Below are 14,124 nucleotides of genomic sequence, written 5' to 3'. Positions count from 1 at the left end.
AATTGGACAATAGCGAATTGGAAAAACGTTGTATGGTCTGATGAGTCTCGATCTCTGCTGTGACATGGAATGCTTTAATGTTAACGCATTTCTCACTCAAAATTAGTCAAAATGGTAACACATTTTATTAAGGTATTGCAAATCTCTCACATTTATTCATTCATCCAAACACGGTTTACATAAAGTCATTCCAGCATATTTAAATAAAATGTATTGTCTTAAACTACACAGAAGAATAAATATATAAAGAAAAATAGTTCTACATTAATACAAGCGTCCTCAGTTTCAAGTATCATACTGTTTCTCATTCATCAGTCAAATATACAGTAGACTATGATCAGGATGGAGATTAAAACTTGTGTGCTAATTCCATAACAGCGATGGTTGTGCTCTGGCCAAAGATAAAAGCTCCAATTACGATAGTCACCACACCCCATCCTGTCAAGAGGATTCTGAAAGAAAACAAAAGTCTGAAAGTGTGAAACGTTGTAATAAAATGTTGTAAAAAATATATATATATACATGAAGAGTTTAGATGCAAAAACCTCTAAGTGCCATCTGGAATTTTCATTCAAAATTTGCATTTTTCTCAGGTTGTTATGCGTAGTTTCAGTAATTTTACTCTTAGTTTAAAGAATAGGTGATTTTCACTGCCTTTAAAGTAAAACAGCTGAACATAAACATAAGAGGCTGAGAAAAACTTTCAAACAGCACTTATAGGGGTTTTCAACTGAACTCTTTTATATTTATATATAGACCAGATGAAACAGCCAGTGAAGTTAAGTTAAAATTACATGATTAAACATGATTAAACCAAGATAAGAAGTTACACACCTTATCCTGTGATTTATAGGCTCTGTCTGCATGACAAAAATGAGACACAACCCTGTAAATAGAAAGATTGGTCAAAGACACCATCTCATGATATTAAAATAAGATATACCAAAGGCATTCCATGTGACCAGAATTGAAAAGTTATTTTCAGGGGGCAGGAAAACTTATGGTATTTCATAAAAGATTATGAGGCCAAATTACTTTTTACAAAATAATGAAGTGAACATTTATAAGAAGCACTACTATATGCATATAAAAATAAGAAGAGTACATTTTGATTTAATTCCGAATTTAAGAAAACATGCAAATAACTAACAAATTGAGAAAACATCTCAAGTTTTTCAGTTACAAAAGAGGATATTTTGTAGAAAGTTGAAAGCCAGTTACCTTTGACATCCATAGTATTTCTTTCTACAATGAAAATCTATAGTTACATGTTTCCAACATTCTTCAAAACATATTCTTTTATGTTCAACAGAAAAGAGAAGCTCATAAACGTATAAGGGAAAGTGGTGAGTAAAATAAAATTGTGTAAACCATCCCTCTTAGTCTTCCTGACCCCAATGCTTTTGAACGGCACTCTATGTGTGCACACGTGTGTGTTGGGGACATATATTTCTATTGAGTGTCTCACCAGGAAAGATGAAGATGAAGAAGGCACTGATTCCCCCAATTACGCTGATGACTTCACTCATGTCTGGCACAAATATAGCGATGAGGAGAGTCACGGTGATCCAGAGAATAGTGAGAATGAGACGGCACCGACCCTCAAACACAGGTGTCATTATGGTCCGTCGTTCCCAAAAGCGCAGTATTTGTGTTAGAATCACTGACCTGTAAACGAGACACAGTCATTGGCACATGAGTGTGTGTACATAGTGTGTGTACATGCAGTGAGTAAGGCACATATTTGTGGTTTACAGTACCTTCCCAACAGCAGTATTATAGGATAGATGGTGACGATCGAAATTCCAAACAGCAGCCTAGCAATAATCATCACTACATCATTTCCTGGATATGACATCAGGATATCTGAGGCTACTTTCCGTCCAAATGTAAGAAAACCAAACACACCTGCCATTTTGCAACAAAATGTCAGTCTTGTTAACACTTGTTAGGTAATATTTACATGTGACCCTGGAGCACAAAACTAATCTTGTGTTGCCCCAGTATATATTTGGCAAAGATCATGTTCCATCAAGACATTTTGTAAAACCATAAATATATCAAAACTCCCTTTTTATTAGTAATGTGCTTTGCTGAGCATTTCGTTTAGAAAACTTTAAAAGCAATTTACTCAATATTTCCAATTTGTGACAGATTTTTAAATAGCCAAATATCGTCCTATTCTATCAAACCATACATCAGTGGAAGCTCAATTATTCAGCTTTCAGGTGTATAAATCTCAGTTTTAATCAATACATTTGTCAACCTAGTTCTTTCAATAATTTTAAATAGTAAATTTGACAATGGCAAGTAAGCGGAACTATTTTAGTATCACCAATGAAGCATTGCAGTTAATTAAGGGTATCACTTTATTGTGATGGTCCCTTTAAAGCATTTTGTTAAATTTAAGTTACATTGCATTCACACACCAACTAATTCTCAATGGATATTTATAGATAGATAGATAGATAGATAGATAGATAGATAGATAGATAGATAGATAGATAGATAGATAGATAGATAGATAGATAGATAGATAGATAGATAGATAGATAGATAGATAGATAGATAGATAGATAGATAGATAGATAGATAGATAGATAGATAGATAGATAGATAGATAGATAGATAGATAGATAGATAGATAGATAGATAGATTATAAGTCGACTGCTTGGGGTTAGGGTTAATGTAAGTTGACATGTACATGCAAAGTTTATTATAGTCAGTTAAATGTTAAAGGAGCAGTATCAAAATATATTAAGCAGAAAGTCTATATATACTCAAATGAGAAGTAATTGGCATGTAGTTGCAATCCAATTTTTAGTCAAAATGTGCAATAGGGACCATCAAAATAAAATGTGCCTAATTAATAGCTTAAATGTGATATTACTGTTTGTATGTCTATAGTTGAAATTATCATTTTTAGGTTTACTTACAAATGAGAAATGCCAAAAACTTTCATTTCAAGAGGTCACATTTAGCTGATGATTGATTGTAAGCAAGTTTGGCATGCTGTCCCGGGAGAGAGCCCTGAGCTTAAAAGGTCCTTGAGCTCTGGGCTCCCTCTTGTTTGCAGGGTGAGAGGGGAGCTCTGAGCTCAGGTAGGTCTCGTGAACCCCCTTTTATTTTTGATAAGAGCTGATGACAGAAAATGATTGCCATGAAGAGATATGCTGCTGGATGAGAGTTTGACTGTAGTGCTAAATTTAACTTAATCAATTCACTTGTAGTGCATGTTTTTGGAACGTGGGAGGAAACCGACAAGCTAGGAGAAGAACAGGCTAACTTCGCTAAAAAACAACAGCCAGCCTGTTGGACTAGACTAGACTGGACTGGAACCGGTGACGTTCTTCCTGTGAGACAACAGTGTTACTCACTAATCCACCGTGCCACCCTATGAAGGGAAAGGTAGAGGAGAAGGATGACTAGTGAGAAACCATGGCTCTGTATAGTGGGTTCAGAATCCTCTGATTGGGGTTAATGCAGAACCAGCTGTGTTTAATCATAAGTCACGTGATCCTCTCGAAATTAGTTTGTAAATAAACTTCACTAAGATAACTGTTTACTTATGTTCGTTTTTCTTTGACAAAATTTATATTTAATATACTAATATATTTGATTTCATGGTTTTAGTTTAGTTTCCTTCGGCTTATTCCCTTTATTCATCAGGGGTCGCCACAATAGAATGAACCACCAACTTATCCAGCATATGTTTTACACAGCGGATGTCCTTCCAGCTGCAACCCATCACTGGGAAAATATAATATAATATAATATAATATAATATAATATAATATAATATAATATAATATAATATAATATAATATAATATATTAAATGACATGCTCAATTAAATATATAATTTTAAAGTAGAAAAAAATTAACTAGTATTTTTTAGTCAAATGAATCTACTGCATTAATAATAACATTGTAACAATAATAAAAGGGATAACTATGGGCTTTAAGAGTGGATGTGAAAGAGGATAATGATCTGACTCACCTGTGAGAGTATAAATAAGCAGGCAGAAAATCATAGAAGTGACTGAGATGAAAACCCAATGTGTGATCTTTTTGTTTTCCATGCTGCTGTATATAGCAATGGAAGCTTCGTGGCACTGTAATACGAATAAAGATAGCAGAACATCAACATGGTCAAACATAGAAAGTGCTCTAAAGTAAAATGTCAACGTTTTTCTTTTTTACAGAATCTAACCTGGAAACCGAAGCAGATGGTAGGAACCACACTGAACATGGAAGCCCATGAGCCCAATCTGTCACAGACACAAGAACACAAAATCAACCACAGATATAAAACTCCTGGACAACTTTACATCACACATACGCAAAACTCACCCTTGACTGTGCTCAGGTGTGAGGTCCGCTGTGTGTGTGTCTTTTAGGTAATATTTCGCAATGACAGCAACACTCAGGTAAGTCGCAGCCAGAGTTCCCATTACACTGATGAATGAACACAAAGAAATATTCAGAGAACAGACATAATGATACAGCAGCAGAAATAACATGGCATAGCCTCTAACACACCTGGTGTATTTCTGGATGCCGATCTCTTTGGGTATGGAGAGTGGAAGGATGATAATAAGACACATGAAAGAGAGGGCAAACCGGTAATCTGTGTACCAGTGATGTGGCATCTCTGCTTCGGTATTTCCAGTCACCGTCTCGTACAGAGACAGACACACTGAAACACACACAGCAGAAAATCTCTTTTAGTCATGCATAGTACATATACACACATTTATCTGGTACCCTTGCTCACAGTGAAACATAATGGCTCATATTAGAGATGTAACAATATGAAGGTTTCTTTTCACGATTATAGTGACCAAAATGATCACGACTGTTGATATTATGTGAATATTTTGTTAAAATGACCTGAAAATGTTCAGAAAATAAATCATTCATCAATTTTTGTATCTGAGAAACAAAAAATGTGCAGCTTCATGCCATTTTGTAACAAACAACATAAGCATATGTTTGCATTTCATATACATTGTGTTGTTGTTTTTATAGGCACATTTGATTTTCTTACTCAAGGTATTGTTTGGTAAACCTTCACTTGGAAAACTACCCCAGCATGCACAGGACACCAACATGACGTCAGATTGATACCCCAACGTTATGGGATGCTGCATTTTGTTTGGAGATGAAAATCGGGTTAACATCAGAACCCACGCAATCTAAAAACAACAAAATATCAACGTCTAATGATGTTACAGCTTGACGTTGTGTGGATGTTATCAATATGATGTCTATCAGAGAGATTTTGGTTGCCATAACTGACAAATAAATGTCAGAATTTGACGTCAATATGACGTTGGTTTAAGATGTCGGCTTGACGCTGAATTTTGTTCATTATCGAACACAAACTAAATTCAACCAAATATTAACCCCATTTCACGTTGTTATTGGACATCAAAATAACGTTGTCCTTAGAGGATGGCGACCTGAATCTAATCTAATATTAATAACACCTTATAATGTTGTGTGTCTGCTAGGACCTCTTAGGAATTCATGTTACCGTTGTTTTTCACAAAATTGCATAAAAGCTGCTTAATAAAAGACAAAAAGTGTTGTGCGGTTTGATGTACAAAATCTTTGATATTGTGACTTGATTTGGGATTAAATTTGGTTAATTTAAGCTTCAGCTCAGTATTCTCAAAAGTGTGCCGCACACGCTTCAAATCAAAGAAATACAACATTAATAACATTCATTCATTCATTTTCTTTTCGGCTTAGTCCCTTTATTAATCCGGGGTCACCACAGCGGAATGAACCTCCAACTTATCCAGCATGTTTTTTACGCAGAGTATGCCCTTCCAGCCGCAACCCATCTCTGGGAAACATCCACACACACATTCACACACACCCATACACTACGGACAATTTAGCTTACCCAATTCACCTGTACTGCATGTCTTTGGACTGTGGGGGAAACAGGAGCACCCATAGGAAACCCGGGGAGACACGCAAACTCCACACAGACATGACCTAGCCGAGACTCGAACCAGTGACCTTCTTGCTGTGAGACGACAGCACTACCTACTGCGCCACTGCATCGCCGAACATTAATAACAATTACCTACAATTAACATGTTAAATCACACCCACATGACCGATAATAACTTTTCCCCAACACACATAATAATTATAAAAAAATCTTTAGATTTAATTACAATTATAATATGGGAATGTTTAGGATGCCATGATGGACAGAGGCCAGTGGGCAGTTTGGCCAGGGTTAAACCCCTACTCTTTTTGAAGGACATCCTGAGATTTTTAACCACCAAATATATTGGACAACATATAAACACAGTACAAGCTACAAATATACACCCGTTAAAGAAAGAGTAAGGAAAGCGAAAGAATTGGATTGCGAATAGGAAGAACAAATTGAAATAATTACTGATAGATAATGGGGTCAACTTTCCATTAGGATATAGTAGCCCCTGTGTATTCAATGTAGGAATCAATATTTATTTATTAACTGTCAATATAAAGATGCATTATGCTGCAGCCTTTTGTAATTAGCCGATCAATATGTTTAAAATTGTGATAATCAATCATGGTTTTAATGATAATGGCAATTTGATATGGTAATTCTAACCATCAAAAAATGTACCCTGGTTTACCTTGAAACAGGTAATCTTGAATATCCTTGCTCATATTAAATCATACAAAATGCACACAACTTACACTTTTCTAGTTGATCCTGCACCACCACCAAAAAGGCCACCGAGATCATGAAGAGGTTGAAAACAAAGCAGATCTCACACAGATGACCGATCCTCCGCCCACACACATTCCGCACCACATCATGATACGTGTTCTGGCGACTGATCGATGAGGCATAACCAAGAATGACCAGCCCACTTATGAGGAACACCAGACTCACCTGAGAAAGAAAGAAAGATGTTAAACTGCTAGAATTTGTTTAGTTGCATCCACATTAGCACTGTTATGTGAGGCTTTACAAAGTTTGTTTCTTTGCAAAGGGGTTGCATGCACATTAAAAATTACTGACCACCTTTGATTTCATTAGTGCAAGGTTGTGAATAACAGCATTGCATTCTCACTCTAATGAGAAAGATGCAGGATCTAATGAGGTGACAGGAGACATACTATATATTAGAAATATATAAGAACATCTCAATAGATGGTTGATTGATTGAGAAATTACACAAATGCTTGTATTGTATTTATACAATACAAATAAACAGTATATGGATTCAGATAAGTTAACAGATAAGATAAAAATACAGTTAAGTTAGTTAACATCTATGACAGATGGTATAACATCAAGCAAAATTAAAACGAGCAATCAACATTCAGACTTTGGCTGCATCTAGAAGAATATATATATATATATATATGTATATATATATATATATATATATATATATATATATATATATATATATATATATATTTACATACATACATACATATATATATATATATATATATATATATATATATATATATATATATATATATATATATATATATAAAAGAAATTTTGTAGTTAAACCCAAGTAACCACACATTATGATTTTGCTACACTAATAATAGTTTTACCTGGCAGTTTGAAGCAAGCTGTGGTCATACAAATGGTAGGCTAATCAATACTCAAAATGTCTGCTACAATTTACAGTAATAAAGCTATAGTTTATTTTCAGTAAGGGTGGCCCCAGATTGATACTTTTTTGTTATTGTATCCAGCCAGCACATGACCACATAAGAAGTTGTTACAATTTTGCAACAATGTTGACACAATGTTTAATGTTGGATGGTTTAAAAACAGCATGTGCATGACCAACTTTCATCACCGAAAAAAAAGATTAAAAATGTCAGTTGTTGTTTCAACATTGAAACAATGTTTAAATAGCGTTATGTGATAAATGGTTAAAGGGTTAACAGAAACATTCATAAAAACGACGTTGACATTTCTTCTAGATCTGCAAACTCCAAAACAACTCAGACAACAAACATAAGTCGATTATTTGTATTTGCTTATACCTGCAAGGGTTAATGCCAGCCACCAATCAAATGTCAACCTCGAATGGATTATAAGGTTTACACCTGTGCACGTGCCCTACTTTAAAAATGAGTAATCTACACGTGTCAACACGCACCATCTCCACGCTGATCGCAGTGTTCACGCCGCCAGCCTTCTCAAAAGCCCACGGAAAGTTGAGCAGTCCCGCTCCGAGGGCAGATTTAAGCATGATGAAAATGGCCCCAAATGAGCCGAGTCGTGGGACGTCCGAACCCCGCGCAGGTTTTGAGAGCAGGCTGATGCTGCGTATACTCTCCCGGGCCAGTTCCTCCATCCTCAGCGCCTCAAGACCTAAAAAATGTGATTAAAATATACTTAATGGAAAAGTATTACGATTCTAAAGTCCCGCTGTGTTCTTGGACGAAACCAATGTGAGAACCTTCTGGCAATAACGGAACTCTTCAGGCCTGTGTCATACGCATCAGCACTTGTCTGGTATAAAACACTGTTCTGAATCGTATAGCAGGATTGTCTCAAGTAAGATCCCTTAAAATGTCATCGCAAGGTGTGAAATATTGTACAGACTTGCTAGCGCTTGTAACGGTTGGTTCCGAGTCAGAATGATTGCTTCTCTGAAGTTGCATGTTAGGAGGAATTGTCTTGATTTGACAGAGGAGCGGCTGCTTCTGTGGCGAATTTGTCTAGAACTGCAGGAATTCACGGCAGGACGGGGATATTTTTGTAAGGACGTGAAACGCTGTGGCTGAATTTAATTAGTTTTACGACCCTCTTCGAACCCTTTGAGCAAACTCTCGTTTGAAGAGCTCACTCGAGGCACGTGTCTCTCTCGATTACTGAAGTTGTTTGTGAATTTTCAGCTTGCTTTTTTATGGCATTTCTCAAATTTTAGAGTACGGATAAATAGAACTTTTATCACTTAATTCATACAATATGCATACAGTTTGCATTATAAACTAATATTAATTTAGGAATATGAAGTCTTAAAAAATAGATGGAAGGGTCAATAATTTGGCCTTCTCAACTCTTAGACCCTTTAGCCTATACTGAACTTTTAAGTACTTGCTGTAATGTTAAACCATGCTTGATTCATTCATTCATTTTCTTGTCAGCTTAGTCGCTTTATTAGTCTGGAGTCGCCACAGTGGAGTGAACCGCCAACTTATCCAGCAGGTTTTTACGCAGCGGATGCCCTTCCAGCCGCAACCCATCTCTGGGAAAACCATGCTTTATGATGCTGTGCAATATTTATACAATCTATTTTATTAAATGTATTGGTATTGGTGGCGGATGTGGTGTTGTCGCGAACTGAAGAGCGTAGTGGTGGACATTGGGGGACATTGTTTCACAGTAATGGGTTGCAGCTAGAAGGACATCCGCTGCATAAAACATACACTGAATAAGTTGGCAGTTCATTCCACTGTGGCGACCCCGGAATAATGAAGTGACTTGGCCTTTTTGCGCTGTGGCAACCCTGAATTGATATAGGGACTAAGCCAAAAAGAAAACACACATATGGGGGTGCTTGGGGTGTTTTTTGTTGCCAGTTTGATTGGGCCCCCAAATAGTAACTCTGGGGGTCCAAAAAGAGTGCATCTTCCCTGCATAGTTCTTAATCGTTCTAACCTTTTCCCCCTGGCGACGCCCCTGCATATAGCCAAGTTTCATGAGTTTCACTCATTGTGATTAAGTATTTTTATAAGATCCAGCTAGAGAGGCCCATGGACTGTACAATTGTAATTAGCCTAAACCTACAGTGCTCAGCTTATATAAGTACACCCCTCACAAATCTCTCTTTTAAATTCATATTTGTAATAGGAAGCTGTACAATATTATATTTGTGCATATACAATAGATTAGTCAGTTCTGAAGCCTATCCAACAAAATAACAAATTTTTTATGATACAGAAAAATATTAAATACAAATTTTAAAAAGAGGAAAAATCAAGAGAAGCAAAAAATAAATAAATTTTGTTGAAATTGTGTAGGTTGTAATTTAATTTTTTAATGTTTCACTTGAATTTAATTGTATAATATTTTAACTTCTAAATATGTTTTGTGACTAATATATTATTTTAATACATATTTCTGTTTATTAAATCTGTTTTGTTTAAAAGCACCAGGATTCATTGCCTATATTCACTGAGAAATGGATAAAATTACAAATTTTCAAATTGGGCTGTACTCAATTATGCTGAGCACTGTATATACTCAACTGCCACTCAAAAATTAAACGAGCTATTTACATACAGTAGAAAACTCAATGCATTTAGTCATGCCGACTTTGAGGGAAAGGGATGTGATGCATTGTTGATGGCAGAAGTCAGAGGACATTTACCTGTTTTGAGCTGAAAGGCAACAGTCAAATAACTCTCTTCAGGCAAGATATGCAGACCATCTCTGAATGAATACACAACATGTCAAACCTTGAAGCAGATGAGCTACAGCAGCAGAAGAGAACATGATGCTACTCCTGTCAGCAAAACAGCAAACTTAACCTAACACTAACATGGTTTACCGAAATTGGACAAAGGAAGCTTGAAAAACTGATTAGGTGAGTCTTGATTTCTGCTACAACTTTTGTGGAGTCAGATTTTTGATCTAAACAACATTAATGCATGGATCCATCCTGTCTCGCATCTTCAGTTTAGCCAGCTAGTAGTGTAATGGTGTGTGTGTGTGTGTGTGTGTGTGTGTGTGTGTGTGTGTGTGTGTGTTTGTTAATTTGTGCTGCTATGTTGCTTCTATATGCTGTATCGTGTAACTGCTATCATTTTGATTCTGTATTGGGCAAATGTCTTCTGTCCAACTTAATTATCTGTCTTGACTGTCTGACAATGGGAAATGACTGTTCGTTGTGTTGCTGCTATTGTAAAATGTCCACATTATTTCAACAGTTGGTATTTACATTATTAATGGTGTGAAGGATGTTTCTCTGCATACTTCAGGCCTATCAAAAGTAATAATACAAACAGCACCGTGTATTGAGCTATGGTTGCAGACTGCAAGTCACATCAGTGTTCGACTATCTACACTGCAGCAAAATAGTAATATCCAACGTGTTGAAAAATGGCTAAACTAGGTCTACATTACGTCTGTCAAATGAACTATTTCATTCCTGACTTTAAAACATGCACATCACATCTAACAAAGCATAATGTCTTTGCCACAGCACATTTGCCACGTTATCCCTATCCGGCAGAGGGCAGCAGCGCGCAAACAGCATTTGATTGCAGCATCCCGAAGCATTTGATTCCTCGAGGAAGACTGAGTAGTTTCACCGCTGCAAAGTAAGCTATGCTCTCGTAAACACGTGGGTTTATTAAAAATGCCGGTTGACACAAAACGTATTCGTGGACCGGAAGAGTCGCAGTCCCCGTTGCTCTTTCTGTCCCCGGACAAAGCCCCTAAAGCCCCCAGCAGCAGGCAGGGCGTCCGCGGGAACGGAGATGTGCGGCCGGTGTTTGCGCGCTGCGGGCTAGTCAGCCAGGCGAAAGGCTCCGCGTACATCGAGGCTGGAAACACCAAGATCATCTGCTCGGTGTACGGGCCGAAGGAAACGGAACGAAGGGACGAAACGGACATGAAAACCGGTCGGCTGGTTTGCGACTTCAGGCTCGCGCCGTTTTCCTGCGTGAAACGGGGAGCCTGGATCCAGGGCAGCGAGGAGAGAGACCTGTCCGCCACTCTGATGGAGAGCTTGCGGCCGGGAGTTTGCCTACACAGATACCCGCGCTCTCAGATTGACGTGAATGTCATGGTTTTGGAGAATGACGGCTCGGTTCTGGCGCACGCGGTGACCTGCGCTTCGATGGCCCTGGCGGACGCCGGTATCGAGATGTACGACATTGTTTTGGGTTGCACGCTGCGGCAGAGCGGAAACGCGTGTCTCGTTGACCCGTCATACGCCGAGGAGTGCGGGAGCTGGCAGGAGGGCTACGGAGACAACCAGGGGTGCGTCACCTTGGCTCTGCTTCCCAATCTGAATCAGGTGTCTGGCCTGAATGCGGACGGGGAGATGCGGGAGGACACTCTGACCGAGGCTATGAGAACCTGCATGGACGGCTGTCATAAACTCTACCCGGTGGTTCAACAAGCGCTGACGCGGGCTGTCAAGAAGAAAGCGCCTCCGCCTGAGAAATAGACTTTTGTTTGGCGCTTCTTTTTGAGAACAGTTAAAATGATTACAATTGTTGAAATTTTGTACATTTAAATGTGTAATAATGTCGAACCAACTAAATAAACTCCTCTGCAGTTTTATCTCCTCTATGATCTTGTATTTGTTCATTTCAGTGGTGTTGCTGATTTTGTATTCAGATTATTTCCCCCTAAACGAAAATCTCCTGTCGCACCCTCAATGCCATCCATGGTGTAGATCAGGGGTGCCCAAACTTTTTCTTATGAGGGGCCAAAAAAGTTGATTATAGGTGGTGAGCTGAAGTTAAATAAACCAAAGTATTACATTACAGTTGCCATGGTAATTACCTTATTTATTAATATTTAAAATAAATTGAAAGAATACTGAAATCATTAATAATTATATCTTTTTTGCATTTTATAATGAACATCTTACAATAAAAAAACAATCCTCTTTATAACAATAATGTTCACTGCTGAATATATTCAGGACACTTGATTTGCTCATCAAGGACTCTTACTTTTTTTTTTTTTAAATGTGATTCATGCACAACATTTAAGTGAAACTTTTAATTTCAGTTGCTTTTTTTGCAACCCAACAATTAAATGAACAAACAAAAGGTTACATTAAAATTAGAAATGACAAGCGCGCGGCATGGCACCAACCTTTTCATCATTCTCCCTCACTTCTCAGATAGGATGGCAGGCCGTAGTTTGGGCATCTCTGGTCTAGATGGCTTTTTCCTTTAGTAGAATATTTAAGATATTTAGATGAAGCCATTGCCCATGGTCAGTCGTAAAATGCAAGTCAGTAGCTTGCAGCACTTTCATAGTCTGAAAAACACAGGCAAAACAAGTTAATACCCGTGGTTCTTTGGGTTTCTATGAAATGAATCAACTGTTCTGTGCTAGAAAGTAAATGTTATAAGAATATTACCTTAATCTCTGCAAGATGCACAGACTCTGTGTTGGTGGCCGTGACTAGAACTATTATTTGAATCACCATAGGACATCTTTAATTAAGTAGACACCTACTTCTTGGATAACCCAAGTATGAGCAACCAGCACTTTTTTTATTTATGAGGTAACTGCCCCTTTAAACAGGGTTACCACGCTTCCTAAAAGTACTTGAATTTCAGACAAATAAATTCAAAACAGAACAAAACACTGAGAAATTTAAATTCTTTCATTTCAATATTGCACAATAAAACTGACAAATTAATGCACATTCAAGTTTTTTTCAACATCCAAATCAAATCACTTTTATTGTCACATAATGATTTGATTTGTTAAAAAAAAACATGACTGTTAAAAACGATTCATTTTTGAAAATTACTACATTTAAGCATAAATATCTAACAACAAGTCTAAGTGAAATACTAAGTACAGTTGGTGTATGATTTACAACAGCGATTTATTTAAAATTAATGGTGCTTTAAAAAGTACTTTAAAGTCTTTGAATTTGCTGTTTGTGGAAGTGTGGGAATCCTGTTTAAAGAACTGAAAATGAATCAGTAATAAAAAAAAAAAGGTTTAGATGTTACTATCGGTATGTTAGTCTTAATGATATCTGTAATCTAGTGTGCTCCAAAACAGTGACAAATTTGGCAATTAGAAAAAAACAAACAACCAAAAACGAACCTAAATGGATAAACATTTTTTTGACGTCACTTCAAACTCCAGTGTCTAATCGAGAGGGGTCTGGCTGCAGACCTGGTGCAGTGCAATCTGGGCTGCATCCAATGCTTATTAATGGGCTTACCTAACCCCACCCGTCACAGTGACTTCACTAGCTTCATTTGATTGCATTGTGTCTGAAATTGCATCGCTGAGTGATGCAGTCTCAGCTTGCATCATAAAGGCTGCATCCAGATACTGTTGGTCTAATCAAATCTTCTGACCAATCAAATGCTCTCTTGTATCTGACAAGGTCAGGAGCTACTCTATTTCC

General features: G+C 37.3%; 2 protein-coding genes across 8 annotated transcripts; one reads left to right on the top strand and one right to left on the bottom strand.

The window, feature by feature from the left end:
- Positions 1–102: 102 nt before the first annotated feature.
- Positions 103–13,898, bottom strand: slc38a8b (solute carrier family 38 member 8b). Of its 7 annotated transcripts, none has more exons than XM_087261297.1 (12): positions 13,111–13,898; positions 12,840–13,007; positions 8,155–8,369; positions 6,716–6,914; positions 4,544–4,700; positions 4,355–4,459; positions 4,215–4,272; positions 4,002–4,116; positions 1,761–1,908; positions 1,469–1,668; positions 835–886; positions 103–452 (listed from the first exon to the last, which is right to left on the bottom strand). In XM_087261297.1, exons 3-12 carry the CDS (start codon positions 8,350–8,352, stop codon positions 350–352), a joined length of 1,335 nt encoding a protein of 444 aa, XP_087117423.1. In that variant the 5' UTR covers positions 8,353–8,369; positions 12,840–13,007; positions 13,111–13,898; the 3' UTR covers positions 103–349. The 7 variants fall into 7 exon arrangements, with proteins under 7 accessions (XP_087117423.1, XP_087117420.1, XP_087117425.1 ...); XM_087261294.2 differs by lacking the exons at positions 12,840–13,007; positions 13,111–13,898 and adding exons at positions 10,375–10,436; positions 11,212–12,301; XM_087261299.1 differs by lacking the exons at positions 12,840–13,007; positions 13,111–13,898 and adding exons at positions 10,375–10,477; positions 10,945–11,908.
- On the top strand, positions 11,291–12,305 carry exosc6 (exosome component 6). The gene is given in 1 exon segment (NM_001020486.1): positions 11,291–12,305. A coding segment is annotated over 1 exon segment (816 nt). The 5' UTR covers positions 11,291–11,364; the 3' UTR covers positions 12,181–12,305.
- Positions 13,899–14,124: the final 226 nt, after the last annotated feature.

Source organism: Danio rerio, chromosome 7, assembly GCF_052040795.2.
Source record: "Danio rerio strain M-AB ecotype USA chromosome 7, GRCz13ab, whole genome shotgun sequence".
NCBI lineage: Eukaryota > Metazoa > Chordata > Actinopteri > Cypriniformes > Danionidae > Danio > Danio rerio.
Note: the sequence above shows the minus strand (reverse complement) of the source record. Positions and strands in the feature narration are given on the sequence as shown.